Source organism: Protobothrops mucrosquamatus, unplaced genomic scaffold, assembly GCF_001527695.2.
Source record: "Protobothrops mucrosquamatus isolate PMUCROS unplaced genomic scaffold, P.Mucros_1.0 scaffold1772, whole genome shotgun sequence".
Taxonomy (NCBI): domain Eukaryota; kingdom Metazoa; phylum Chordata; class Lepidosauria; order Squamata; family Viperidae; genus Protobothrops; species Protobothrops mucrosquamatus.
Window position 1 is genome coordinate 66,256 of NW_015387910.1, and position 13,245 is coordinate 79,500.

The 13,245-nt window shown below is 42.3% G+C and overlaps 1 protein-coding gene across 1 annotated transcript; it reads right to left on the reverse strand.

Annotated features, from left to right (window-relative positions):
* Positions 1–3,050: 3,050 nt before the first annotated feature.
* Positions 3,051–11,181, reverse strand: ARSI (arylsulfatase family member I). Its single transcript, XM_015823099.1, has 2 exons — positions 10,859–11,181; positions 3,051–4,449 (listed from the first exon to the last, which is right to left on the reverse strand). Exons 1-2 carry the CDS (start codon positions 11,179–11,181, stop codon positions 3,051–3,053), a joined length of 1,722 nt encoding a protein of 573 aa, XP_015678585.1.
* Between the last annotated feature and the right edge of the window lie 2,064 nt (positions 11,182–13,245).

Here is a 13,245-nt window from a genome sequence, read left to right on the forward strand (position 1 = left end):
TTTTTTTTTTTTTTTTTTTTTTTTTTTTTTGATAGTATCCTCTTTGGTGGTATACATACAGGAACTGTTTCCACAAAACACCCAAAGGAAATTGTACAATCCAGGCAACCGTTGTCACTTGCAGGAACATTTCAGGGGCTTCCTACAAACCAGAGATATCTGGTTTGGAAAGTCAACACCACTCTAAGGTAAGATCAGCATTTGACTGCTCATCAGAATGTGTCTACATGAGATCTGCCTACAATCCTTCAGCATCTCTGCCCCAAGGAAGCTCCAGGCAAGCAACCCTGCCTGGCATTTAGAAGAGGAGAAGGGAGAAGCACTAGCCCAGAAAGGAGAAGAGAAATATTGTTTAGCACCAGGCTCTGGAAAAGCTACTCTCTTTAAAAGCAACTTTCACGAGCTGACTCCTGTGTTTGGCAAGGTAGGCAGGAAGAGAGGAAGGAAACAAAGATATAGATATATTAGGCAAATGCATAATGGATCTTAGAAAATTCAAACCAGTATCTTGCTCCTGCAGTGACCCAACAAATACCCATGGAAATCCTTCAAGCATCACCAAACTCTCATATTCCCCGTCAATTGGTATTCAAAGACACATGATGTCTTAGAGACTGAGGATAATGTATGATCTTTAGTGCTGAGTACTACTACTACTACTACTACTACTACTACTACTACTACTAATAATAATAATAATAATAATAATAATAATAATAATAATAATAAAGTTGGAAGGGACCTTGGAGGTCATCGAGCACCTCTCTGCGATGCCTTAAAATAGTTCCTCTTGTCCAAGACCAGGGGTCTTCAAACCTGACCCTTTTATGACTTGTGGACTTTAACTCCCAGAATTCCTCAGCTAGGCATGCTGGCTGAGGAATTCTGGGAGTTGAAGTCCACAAGTCATAAAAGGGCCAAGTTTGAAGACCCCTGCCCAAGACCTCTGCATGGGCCTAAAAAAAAGGTACAATTACTTTAAGGAGTTGATTCATTCAAATGAATCTTTTAAGGAGGCCAAACTTTATTTTTTCAGACTTGGCTAAGGGCCAAATATCCTAATTTTTCCAGATTGCTAAATTCCCTTTTTTTTTTTTAGAACACAGCAAGTGTCCACATGACTAAAATATAAGGTGGCAAAAAAAGTTTCTGCTAGACAGACCAGCAATCATTCAGTCTCTGTGTCCCTCAGGTGCCAGCCAGATGTCACTGGAGATTTCTAGACCATTCATCTTTATCTTCAACATTTCATTTTATGGTTTGAATATGAAGATTTAGTTTCACAATCATGAACAACTAAAATATCAAGATGGTAGATAGCTCCTGCTTTTTAGCTAAAGGAGCAAGCTGTTAAGAAATACAATATGTTCCCCAATAGCACTTGGCAGAACCTGGGAACCAGAACCAGAATACCTTGGAAAAGGTATTCAGATGCTCTGATGTATCTACACCTATGAAGGTCAGAATAATCTATGCAACTCCCTGTCACAATCTATGAAAGCAAAAGTTGTACTTTGAAGAAGCAGGATAGGAAGAGTATTGACATTTTTAAAGTTTGGTGTTGGAGAAGACTCCAGAGAATACTGCAGGCAGCCAAGAAAACAAACAAATGAATCAGTGAACAAATCAATCCAAAGTTCTCACTTGGAGTTCAAAGGACCAGGCTGAAAATGTCCTACTTTGGACACATTATGTGAAGACTTAGTTCTATGAAAAGGCTTTGATGCTGGGAAAGGTGTTAAGAAAGAGAAGAAAATGACTGTATGCACCATTGGAAGACCTGAAGGACCATATTAGGGATAGCACTAGCACTAGCACTTAGACCTATGTACCACTTCACAGTGCTTTATAGCCCTCCCTAAGCGGTTTATAGAGTCAGCATATTGCCCCCAACAGTCTGGGTCCTCATTTTTCTTAAAAATAATAATAAATTCAGCTAGTAATCATCACATTTGTAAAAATCAGTTCTGCCATTATGAAGAAATTCGAGCATCTGCTCCCCAAACAGTAAGATTTGTGATCTAATCATGAATATGTGCATAGTTTGTTTTACATACAAATTGACGTATGGAAGCAACTTGCAAGTATTCTTCTGTATTCTGAACAGATCTAGAGATGAACGAGAGCTCCTCTGCAGTACACTCATAATTGCAGAAAAGAAAATCTGCATAGTAAAAAAAAAACTATATAAGAGCGGTCGTTCAGTGGAAGTAAACCGATCTGTCAATCAAATGTAAAAATTCAGCTCTTATCAACTCCTTTTGCATATATAAGACTATGCTCTTAGCTCAAGCAACACTCACAGTGTTTACTGATGCCCCTGCCCACGTTTACAAGATGTTTGGCTTTATACATATTCAGGGGGGAGGGGAAATTGCACCACGCCAGATCTGCATTTTAACTCTGGTAAAAATAATTGTCCCAGGTCTTCCGTATCCACACCCACAGGCACTAAAGTGATCAGAAGGAGGCAACTACAGTCTCCAGGGAGAGAAGAATCCACAGTCACTTTCTCAGAGCAAAAATATTATCTAAGATTATTTATGGTCAGCATTCCATGAGTCAATAGCAAATAGAGAACAATTTCATCCTTAAGCAATTCTTTCCCTGGGTAAAGAACAATTTCATCTTTGGTTAAAGACTGAGAATGTATATATACAGTATTCTTCCCACTAGTTCCTGAATGGCACACTTTGGGTATCTTTTCTGCAACCTTCTAGAATAATTAATTGCACATTAAGTACCATCTCATGGCATAACATTTAAAAGGAAGGGACTATGTCAAATAGAGGTTGCAAAGTCTGCCCATATTCAGAATCAGCAATGTTGGTGCTAAAATTGGGGAAAAGATGAAGTGGGATGGATTGGCAGACTTAGTTATCCCTACCTCACAATAGGGGAGGAAGAGCTGATAGTCCATCTCGCTTCACTCCAAGTTGAACAGAAAGAGGAATACTCTACTGATCTCCCCCCCCACACACACACACTTCCATTTTTTGGAACAGCCCTGTTCCAACCTGACTTTTGGCAAGAACCCAACCTGCCCCATCTCAGATGCGGTTTGACATAAGTCTGGTGTTCAACTTTTTGAAAAAGGAGCGTAGCTTACAGATCTTGCACTTCTTTTTCCGTTTTTTGTTCTTTGTTTTTCCATGCCTTCCTTCCCACCTTTCATCCTCTTCTGTGGCCCAAGGTCCCCAGGCACCACCATTGAAGTCAGGGTGAGCGCGTGGGTTTTCCGCAGGGTATCTGACAGGGATGGCCGTTTGGTTGTAATTGACCAGCCTAAGAAGCAGAGCCCTGACTACTTCGGGACGCTGGTCTGACAGATCATAGCGCTCGTACGGATCGGCTGTGATGTTGAAAAGCCAGACGGACTGACGCATCCCGTCTGTCAGGCGCTCTAAGTTCCACCAACTCCCTGGGAAGTTGGTCAGAGTCTGTGGCGGGATCCAGTCACTGTAACCAGGGTCTCCGGTAAGAAGTTTCCAGTCTCCCACCCTTAAAGAGGCCTGTACTGCTGTGTTCCAGATGCCAAACCCATTCTCTAAAGAGCCATATTTGGCATGATTGTACAGAGGATCGATGTTGTGCAGGATTTCACTCCGTGGTGACTCTTTGCCTTCGCTGATAGCTGGCCACACATTATAGCCATCCAAGCCATCTGCTTCAGACACGTTGCCCCCAGCCAAAGTCACTAAGGTTGGGTACCAGTCAGTTATGTGAATGAGTGCCCTGCTGGTCCTTCGCTTGCGTTTAATCAGTGGACTGTGGACAAATCCAATGCCACGCACTCCTCCCTCCCAATATGTTCCTTTGCGGCCTCGCAACGGCCAGTTGCTTCCCCCAGAGAACGTCTGCCCTCCATTATCTGTAGAGAAGACAATAACACTATTCTCATAGTAACCGTATTTCTTCAGGGCCCAGGTGATATTCTTCACAGCTTCATCCATGCATGTGACCATGGCAGCATATTTGCGGCGGGCAACGTTTCCCATGGAGCGATAGCGATAGATGTATTCCTTTGGGGACTGCAAAGGAGTGTGCACCGCCTGGAATGCTATGTAGATGAAGAGGGGCTCCTTGGGGTTGTGGGTTGCCAAAATTTTTCTGACTCGCTGGGTATAAAGGAAGGTGGAATACTTGCCACTTTGTTCCCAGGCTACATTTTCCCCATCGTGAAGGTCATACCCACATATTCCCGGCCCGTCACAGTTATCGTATGTATAATAATCCACGTTTCCTGTCAGAGAGCCCAGGAAGGTATCAAAGCCCTTGCGGGTTGGCAGGCATTCTTTTCGATAAAAGCCTAAGTGCCATTTGCCAACCATGTGGGTAGAGTAGCCGGCTTCCTTCAGCTTCTGTGGGAGAGTGACCTGGTTCAGAGGCAAGCAATTTGGCTGTCGGGGACGAATGATTGAGTGCTGAAGACCTGTATGGATCTGGTACCTAGGAAGAGAGATAAAGAAAGCAAAGACATCATCTTGAATTGCAGCATCTCCATCCCCCGTGAACCTACAGTTGTGCACCTGAAAAGTAGGTTTCCCCAACAGAACATTACTTCTACCTGTATTCCTTCTAAAAGCTGCATGGCAGCAGGTTCAAAATGTCCAAGCTGTAAGCAGACATAATATAATGGATATCTATTTCCAGGTATATTTGTATACATACCTGTAGCATAAACAGATTTTTGGTTTTATAGTAATTTTATTAAACTTTACAGTTAAAAAGATGAAAGCTAATAGAAGCTTTAAAAAGAATAAAAAATAGAAAGTGCAAAAAAGAAAAAATAAGACTATAGTAAAGCAGTGTGTGTGTGTGTGTGTGTGTGTTTGGGTGCTTGTGACTTCCCCCTTCATCACAAATATATACAATGTTAGTATAGTTATCACCTTCTTTTAAAATACAAAATGATCCCTTCTTCCCCTATCTCATTTCTTATCTATAAAACTGTCTTTAAAGTCTTGTCATTTCAGTCCTGATGTCAGAAATGGTCCATTAAAGGTTACCAGAAACAGCAACATATTTTAACTTTGATCAGATAAACTAACCTTATATTCCTTTTAATTTTAACAACCTCAATCTTTAATCTTTTTACAATAAAGTCCTTAAACTTTATTTCTTTTCATTTTTTCTCTCTCCCTCCCTCCGAACATCATTCTTGAAGCTTTAAAAAATCTCTTTTGTAAACCAAATATAGGAGAGTTATCCAAGTAACTTTTTTGGTTTTTTAGTGAGTTATGTGTATATCCCTTTTAAACGTAAAGGTAAATGTTTCTCCTATCCAGTTGTATCTGACTCTAGAGGGTGGTGCTCATCTCCATTTCTTAGCTGTGGGAGGGGGGGCTGTGTTGTCCAACGACATTTTTGTGATCATTTGGCCAGCATGACTATAGATGCTGAGGCACATGGAATGCCATTACTTTCCCACAAAAGTGGTACCTATTAATCTACTTGCATTTGCATGTTTTCAAACTGCTAAGTTGCCAGGAGCTGGGGCAAATAACAGGAGCTCAAATCTTCTCCTTGTCCAGAGGAATTATGAAGAGCCAGTCTTCTCACCAGTTCTTCATTCCACTTGATTGCGGGCTCCTTTTTTAATGGAACCATAATCAACCACCAGGTTTGCCCTTTCTTCTCTGGAAGTCCACAAAATACACATATTTTTAAAGGATGAATAGAATATTGCTCAGTTCCAATGCTTTTCAGGACTACTTTTAAGCCATATTACTTTTTCATTTATTTCTTGATACTTGCTCACCACTCCTATTTTCACCTCTTTGTTAGACTTTACCTCCAATTGAAAAGGTTAACCGTGTGCTGAAGTTTCAAGCCAGAGATGGTAAAAATAACAGGAGCAAATAATGGAGCAAAAACAAAGATCAGTCTGTTATATAATACTTTCTAGATGATTATGTTGTGAGTATAGATCCAAAGCACAAAACTGCAGTGAACATCAGTGCAATTCCAACTTAATTTCTGGAAGATATTCATAACCTTTCAAAATGGTGCAAATCTGATGTAAAAAGACTGACCCGAAAAGAATCCCTAGCAGGATTACACTCAGCAGACAGGATCCGTGTCCTCAAATACATCTTGAGTGTCATAGAATCACAGAATTGGAAGACACCTAAGAGGTCATCAAGTCCAGTTCCCTACATACTGCAGAATTCCCTGATATATGACTATCCATGACACTACCAGTAGTACTCAGGCTATGGTAGCAAAGTAAAATGGTCATAAATGCAACACCATGTGACCTCATTGCTTATTACCATCAATCCTGGGTGATTGTTAACCCCACAACCTGCAAGTTATTAAGCAGGAAGAGACAGGAGTCCCAGATAAGGTGCATGGGAGTGCCACAGGAGAAGGAGGTTGGCAGGGAGGGCATGAGAGAACCAGTGCAGGCCATGTATGAGTTGGGGAAGGTGGGAGGACCAACATAGACTACATATGAGTTGTAGGAAGGCCTGGGATAGCCAGTATAAGCTGCAGGAGGTGGAAGAATAAGGGAATAAGCAGAAGTGACATACTGGAGTGACTTGTGATTCTCCCTACCAACTTCCCCATTGATTTTGCTCATGGGAAGCTGGCAAGAAAAGCTAGCGATTGTGTGACCATGACTGTCTTGACCCAGTAATTGTGAAACAAGTACTCCAATGCTCAGATCTTGATCGTGTGACCATAGCAGTGCTGCAATGGCTAGAATTTTGAGGACCACTTACATATCCATGTGTTCAGCACTGTTGTAACTTTGAACGATCCCTGAACAAATGGACATAAGTCAAGGACCATCTTTATCTGTAACTACATCTGATCCACTATGTATAACACAAAGCCCAATGAGTTTCACATGCCGTGCAATTAATTTGATATTACAAATTCTGCATAATATAATCTCTTTTTTTTCCCAGATGAGAATAATTAGATACGTTTTGGATAGCAAGTGAAAAACCCAGCATAAGCTTGTTATGAGGCACCACACCAAGGAGAATAGCACCTTTACAGTCTATCGCCTCTGCCACCACTAATGTAGGGAAGCATATTAAAACTTTCAATAGTGCTGATCGTCTGTCTTACTGCAAATTAGATAGCATCTGCCAGAAAGGGTTTTTGCATCGATACTTCTGACAAATTCAGAATCACAATCAACACTATCTAGAAAGTCAAAAGTTAAAATTTGAATGGTTTTTGTTTTTAAGAGTTACAATGATTAATATTTAAATACAGATATTGAAGGTAGTCCTCAACTTACGACCACAATTGAGCCCCACATTTCTGTTGTGAAGCGAGAAGTTGTTAAGTGAATTTTACAACCTTTCTTGACATAGTCATTAAGTGAATCACTGCAGTTGTTAAGTTTGTAACACAGTTGTTAAGTGAATCTGGTTTCCCCATTGACTTTGCTTGTCAGAAGATTGCAAAAGGTGATCACATGACCCCAGGACACTGCAAACCATCATAAATATGATTCAGTTGCCAAGCGTCTGAATTTTGATCATGTGAACATGGCGATGCTGCAACAGTCATAAGTATGAATTCACTTTTTTCAGTGCCGTTGTAACTTTGACTGCTCACTAAATGAATTGTCCTCATTTAGTGACTACAACTGGGACTGGCAACTCGGTCATCAGGTGAAAGGGTCACAAAGTGAAATCATGACTGTGCTTATGATTTTATTTCAGCTTTCCTTTGCTTTACAGGCTGCAAAGGTTGTAAATGGAAAGATGGGTACTTTTTCATCACTGTCATAACTACAAATGGTTGCTAAACAAGGCTGTATTGATCTCCTTAATGTTTCGCATAGACATACTTTGTTTTCTGAAAACTTTTATTTATCATTTTCTAAGGACTTAGTCCTTTCAAAACTGAGGTAAATTGCGCAACCCACAGAGTGAAATCACATTCATAGTTGCTCCGAAATGAAGCCCAAAGGGCTTATTCCCAGATAAATGGTATAGGATTGCAGATTTAATTATCTCACTGAAATCCACTGTATTATTTATTTTGGAAGTCATTTATTTAATTTTGTGCTGCAGAGGGAAAATATTAGTATGTTATATAGCACCTTAAACACTTCCAGATTTATTATGGTATAAATGCTCATACACTAGAGGCCGTATCACCTTATTCACGGGTCAGGGCCTCCCGCTAGTTTGGCTCCAATGCACAAAATCTGAGTCTTCCATAAGGTACAGCAGTACTCTATAAGTATTACTTTTCCTCCGTTCAAAATATTTATGGAAGATATCCACATACTTTTTCCTCTCTGTTAAATTCTACGTCTCGTGATATGCATGCAGGTAATGGCACTCTGAAATTGGATACAAAAATAAATGAATGGCACCAAAGATCATTTAGCTAGACACAAAACAGATTTCTGCCTTTCTAGAAGTGTCATATTCCCTGTTTTAGGAAAAGTCTCGCAGTGAGTCCTTTCTAACCATCCCATCATTCTCCAATCTCCAAACTTTTCTTTCCTTTGTCAGGAATAATTACCGTTGGCTCTGAATCTGAATCCCTGCCCCATCCCAACACAAACACACACAGACACACACTCACCACATACACTGTTGATTTGGAATGCGTAGCTGTGGGAAATTAAACGTGTTCTGTGTTTTATGTCTGACAGATGCTTGGATGATGAAAATAAGGCCAGTTTCTTTGATTTCTGGCTCGTGAACAGCAGAGCAAGCCACTGAAAATCTGGCAAAACATAAAGATCTGTGCAATGCAGAGTTTCCACCTAAAATGTTCATTTTGGTGTTTGGCAAATATGTAGGACTGGACCGTAGGACTACTTTGTAGCGGCAAAGCGAAGAACACAGTTCATGCAAAGTTTGGGCAGAAATTTTCATGACATCCTCTCTGTCTGATAGATTTCAGTTTGCTAAGGAAAAATAGTTTATTCTGGGTTTTAGGAAGCAAGATGTCTTTTTTTCCCCTCTTTCTTCCCCCTGTATGGTACGTCATATATTTAACATACCAAGGATGCTTCCTAGACTGAGTCCTAAGGATCAAGAGGTACAGTGGGAAAACCTCCTTCACGAAATCTGTAAATGGACTTCTGGTCAATGTTGCCAGTACTGGACCAATAGACTAACTCAAAAGAAAATTTTTGCTTACTGTTTTCACAAACTTTTCAGTGGCCTATCTAATCCAATGTTATTGTCACAGATATGAATATTGTTAATCCCAAGCCAGAACCATATCTTCAAAAGGGATGCAAAACTGCCTTCACTGCTAACAAAGTAAATGAATTTCTTGGGTTAATATTAGCAAGTCAAGATTTGAGAGGCTCTGATGAAATCCTGTTGATTCTCCAGATGCTACTGTTTCTGTCATCATCATCATCATCATCATCATCCATTCTATAATTGCATTTTAATTGTATATACAAGTTTTAATTGTATGTACATATACAACTTTTAATGGTACGTGGCATGAATCCTAATGGTAACCTGGCAAGGGAGATCAGTGATATACTATTTCCATATAAATAAGGCGCAAACAATGTAGCGTAACTTTTTTCAAGATAAACTGGCGTCTCCCTTGAAGGGAAAGTTATCTGAACTGAAAAGTGGTATGTCCATCCATTGGGTAACACTGCCTGCACACCATTACTGTTACGTTTTAAAAGTCTAATCCTATGAAATACAACCAGTGTTATTACTCATTATTATGCCTCATTATTACTGTTTGCACACCAACCCTGTTCTGATTTAACATTCTAACGCAGGGAAATCCATCTACCGTTTTTTACTCATTATTACTCATTACTATGCCTCATCACTACTGTCTGCACAACTTTATAGTTCGAATGCAGTAAAATCCATCTAACCTTATCGCCCTCCAAAAGGCTCACCAATATTCAGCTCTTAACACTTGAATTTTGAATCCTGAGGACCGCATTATCTCTTTAAATATAGCGTGGATTAGGTGTTTTTTTTGGTGTGTGTGTGTGTGTTTTGTTTTTTGTTTTTGCTTTTCTCGATCTGGTTATTCATTCTGTCCCTCTTTTCTTTCATTTGAACCTAACTTATACAAAGTTTATTAACAGAGGGATAGAATCAAGATCACGTGAAGTATTAATACCACTTTACAATGCCTTGGTAAGGCCACACTTGGAATACTGCATCCAGTTTTGGTCACCAGGATGTAAAAAAGATGCTGAGACTCTAGTACAGAGAAGAGCAACAAAGATGATTAGGGGACTGGAGGCTAAAACATATAAGGAACGGTTGCTGGAATTGGGTATGTCTAGTTTAATGAAGAGAAGGATGAGGGGGGACATGGTAGCAGTGTTCCAATATCTCAGGGGCTGCCACAAAGAAGAGGGAGTCAAGCTATTCTCCAAAGCGCCTGAAGGCAGGACAAGAAGCAACGGATGGAAACTAAGCAAGGAGAGAAGCAACCTAGAACTAAGGAGAAACTTCCTGACAGTTAGAACAATTAATCAGTGGAACAACCTGCCTCCAGAAGCGGTGAATGCACCAAGACTGGAAGTTTTTAAGAAGAGACTGGACAGCCATTTGTCTGAAATGGTTTAGGGTTTCCTGCCTGAGCAGGGGGTTGGACTAGATGACCTCCAAGGTCCCTTCCAACTTTATTATTATTATTATTATTATTATTATTATTATTATTATTATTATTATTATTATTATTATTATTATTATTATTATTATTATTATTATTATCATCCTTGGCTGAGGTTCATGAGGCTTCCTGCGGGCTCCCCCTCCAGCAGCCACCGCGGGGGCTCTTTTCCCTTCGGCTTCTCCCGTCCAGTCCCCCCCCCCCGGTGGACCGGAGGCGAGTGGCCTGAAAGACTTGGGCGCTTCTGCCCCCTCCTTACCTTCCCGTGATAAGCTGGCTCCTGGAGGGCGTGCAGATGGGCTGGATGTAGTAATTCTCCAGCTTAACCCCTTCGGCAGCCAACCTGTCCAGCGTCGGAGTCTGGATGTCCGAGCCGTGGTAGCCCACATCGTGATAGCCCTGGTCGTCCGTCAGAATGAAAACGACGTGAGGAGGCCCGGAGAAGGCAGGCGGGAGGCGAGGCTTCCCCGCCGGGTCCCCCGAAACCTCGGTCACCAGACCGGGCTTCACCCAGTCCCAGGATAAGTAGCCGAAGCTCAGCAGGCTGGCCAGGGAGAAGCCAGTCAGGGCATAGACGGCCATGCTGAACCGAGCCCGTTAAGCCTGGACGAGAGGCTCCTAGGGGGCCGGCATCTCTCGCCAATGGGGGGGGGGGGAATCTCGTCCGGCTGCCCGTCACAGCCAGCTGGGTTTCCCTTGGCTCGAGCGGCCGAACTCGTTAAAATCGCCCGCGGGAAACGCCTCGGAGACGGGATTCGTAGCGGCGGCTCGAAGAAGCATTCCGGAGCAGAGGCTGCGCTGTCGGGGGAGCGAAGAAAAGGAGAGGGAGAGGCGGCATTCCCGCCAAGTTTTGCGGGGCTGTCGGCGCGAAACCTTTCGCCCCCAAAACAAGTCTAAGAACTTCTCCCGAAACTTGCGCCCGAGTTCAACGGCATCGCCGCCGAGTCCCCTCCTCCCTCCCTCCCTCCCTCCTGGGCGGCGGGTCTGGGCTTCCCTTTCTTGACGCCCAGTCCCGACGGAAAGTCTCGGCCAGGAGCGGCCGTCCTGTTGCCTCCCCCCCCCTCCCTCGGTGCCTTCCCTTCCCCACCACGTTTCTTCAGATCTCCCCGCCTAGGGTTGCCAGGTCTGCTTCCCAAAAAATAGCGGACAAGCGGGGGGTGGGGGGTTAAGTAGTAAAAAAAAGTAGACTGTACAGCTTTAGATTACGTACCATTTCATCATAAAGCTTTTGAATAAAAAAAAATGTCCACTATTTTGTGGGAAAAAAAATAGTGAACATAATGTGAAAAAAGTGGACTGTCCACTCAAATAGTGGACACCTGGCAACCCTACTCCCCCCGCCCCCGTCACCCGAGTATGTCAAACTCCTTTCCCCAACCCCCGTCCCGCGTGCTTCTTTGGAAATATGGGGGGGATGGGGGGTGAGGGAGGGGGCAACGCAGCCCGGGAGAAAAGCCCCCTTCGGAGGCGGAGGGTGAAAAATGTGAGAAATTCTACACAACATCTGCCCAGGGGATCGCCGCCAGGTTCTGGAGGGAGCCATAATAATAATAATAATAATAATAATAATAATAATAATAATAATAATAATAATAATAATAATAATAATAATAATAATAATAATAATAATAATAATAATAGTAAAGTTGGAAGGGACCTTGAAGGTCATCTAGTCCAACCCATTGAAGACTCCGCTCCTTTCATTCATTCCAGGGAACCGGCCGGCGAGATCTCCGCCGCTTCCTGGGTCCTAAGACGAGTTCGGTACCCCGTCTCGCCGGTCCAGTAGATACCAGGAGTCGGTTCTTCACTTTGTAAAAAGTAGTGAGGTCTCCTCCTTAGCCAAATTTGAATTCTCCCTGACTATAAGTCTGATCCGGTATGGTATGGGCAAGTGTCATAGAAGCGGTTTGCCACTCCCACCCCCACTTTTTTTTCCAGGGTTTTCCCAGACTGGTTTCAAATCCTAGGATTCCCGAGCGGGGGGGGGGGGGAATCCATCCAAGTTCTGACTACAACTAAGCCTGACCCTGTTTAGCTTCCCAAGTCCAGTTTAGGTATTCTAATGAATTTGGGAGGCTGTAACAAATTTAATAAATTGAACTGTATTGAATACGCTCGCATGCAAAAATAGCACTTGTCAAGGCTCATCAGTTAGGGCGACCTTATCTGGGCTGTTAAAAATCAATCAATGCGCGGCATCAGATACTCTTAATCCACCTGCATCATGCAAAATGGCCCGTGGAATGTCTAATTTTCCATGTCAGACACACAAACAGAGATTTCTTCTTCTCCTGCCATCTTTTCCATTGCCAGAGAGCTAGGCAGAGGCTGGAACTACACAAGTTTGCCACCATGGTTTAGTAAATTAACATAATGTTCAGACATTGCCCAACATATAACCCACGAGACCTATGATTGGGGACTGCCAGTGATCTGTGAGAGCATTGTAGAGACCAGTTGCAGGCACCAAAATACTAAGGCTCAATTTATTGAGAGACTGCCCATTTTATTTATTTTATATTTTATTATTTTATTTATATTTTGGTTTTGATACCTAGGGCTACAGGCAGTAATTGGTTCGACAATGCTACCAGTTGTTGGCAACTGGCAGAATTACAAGGATATTCTGCAAACAAGGTAGAT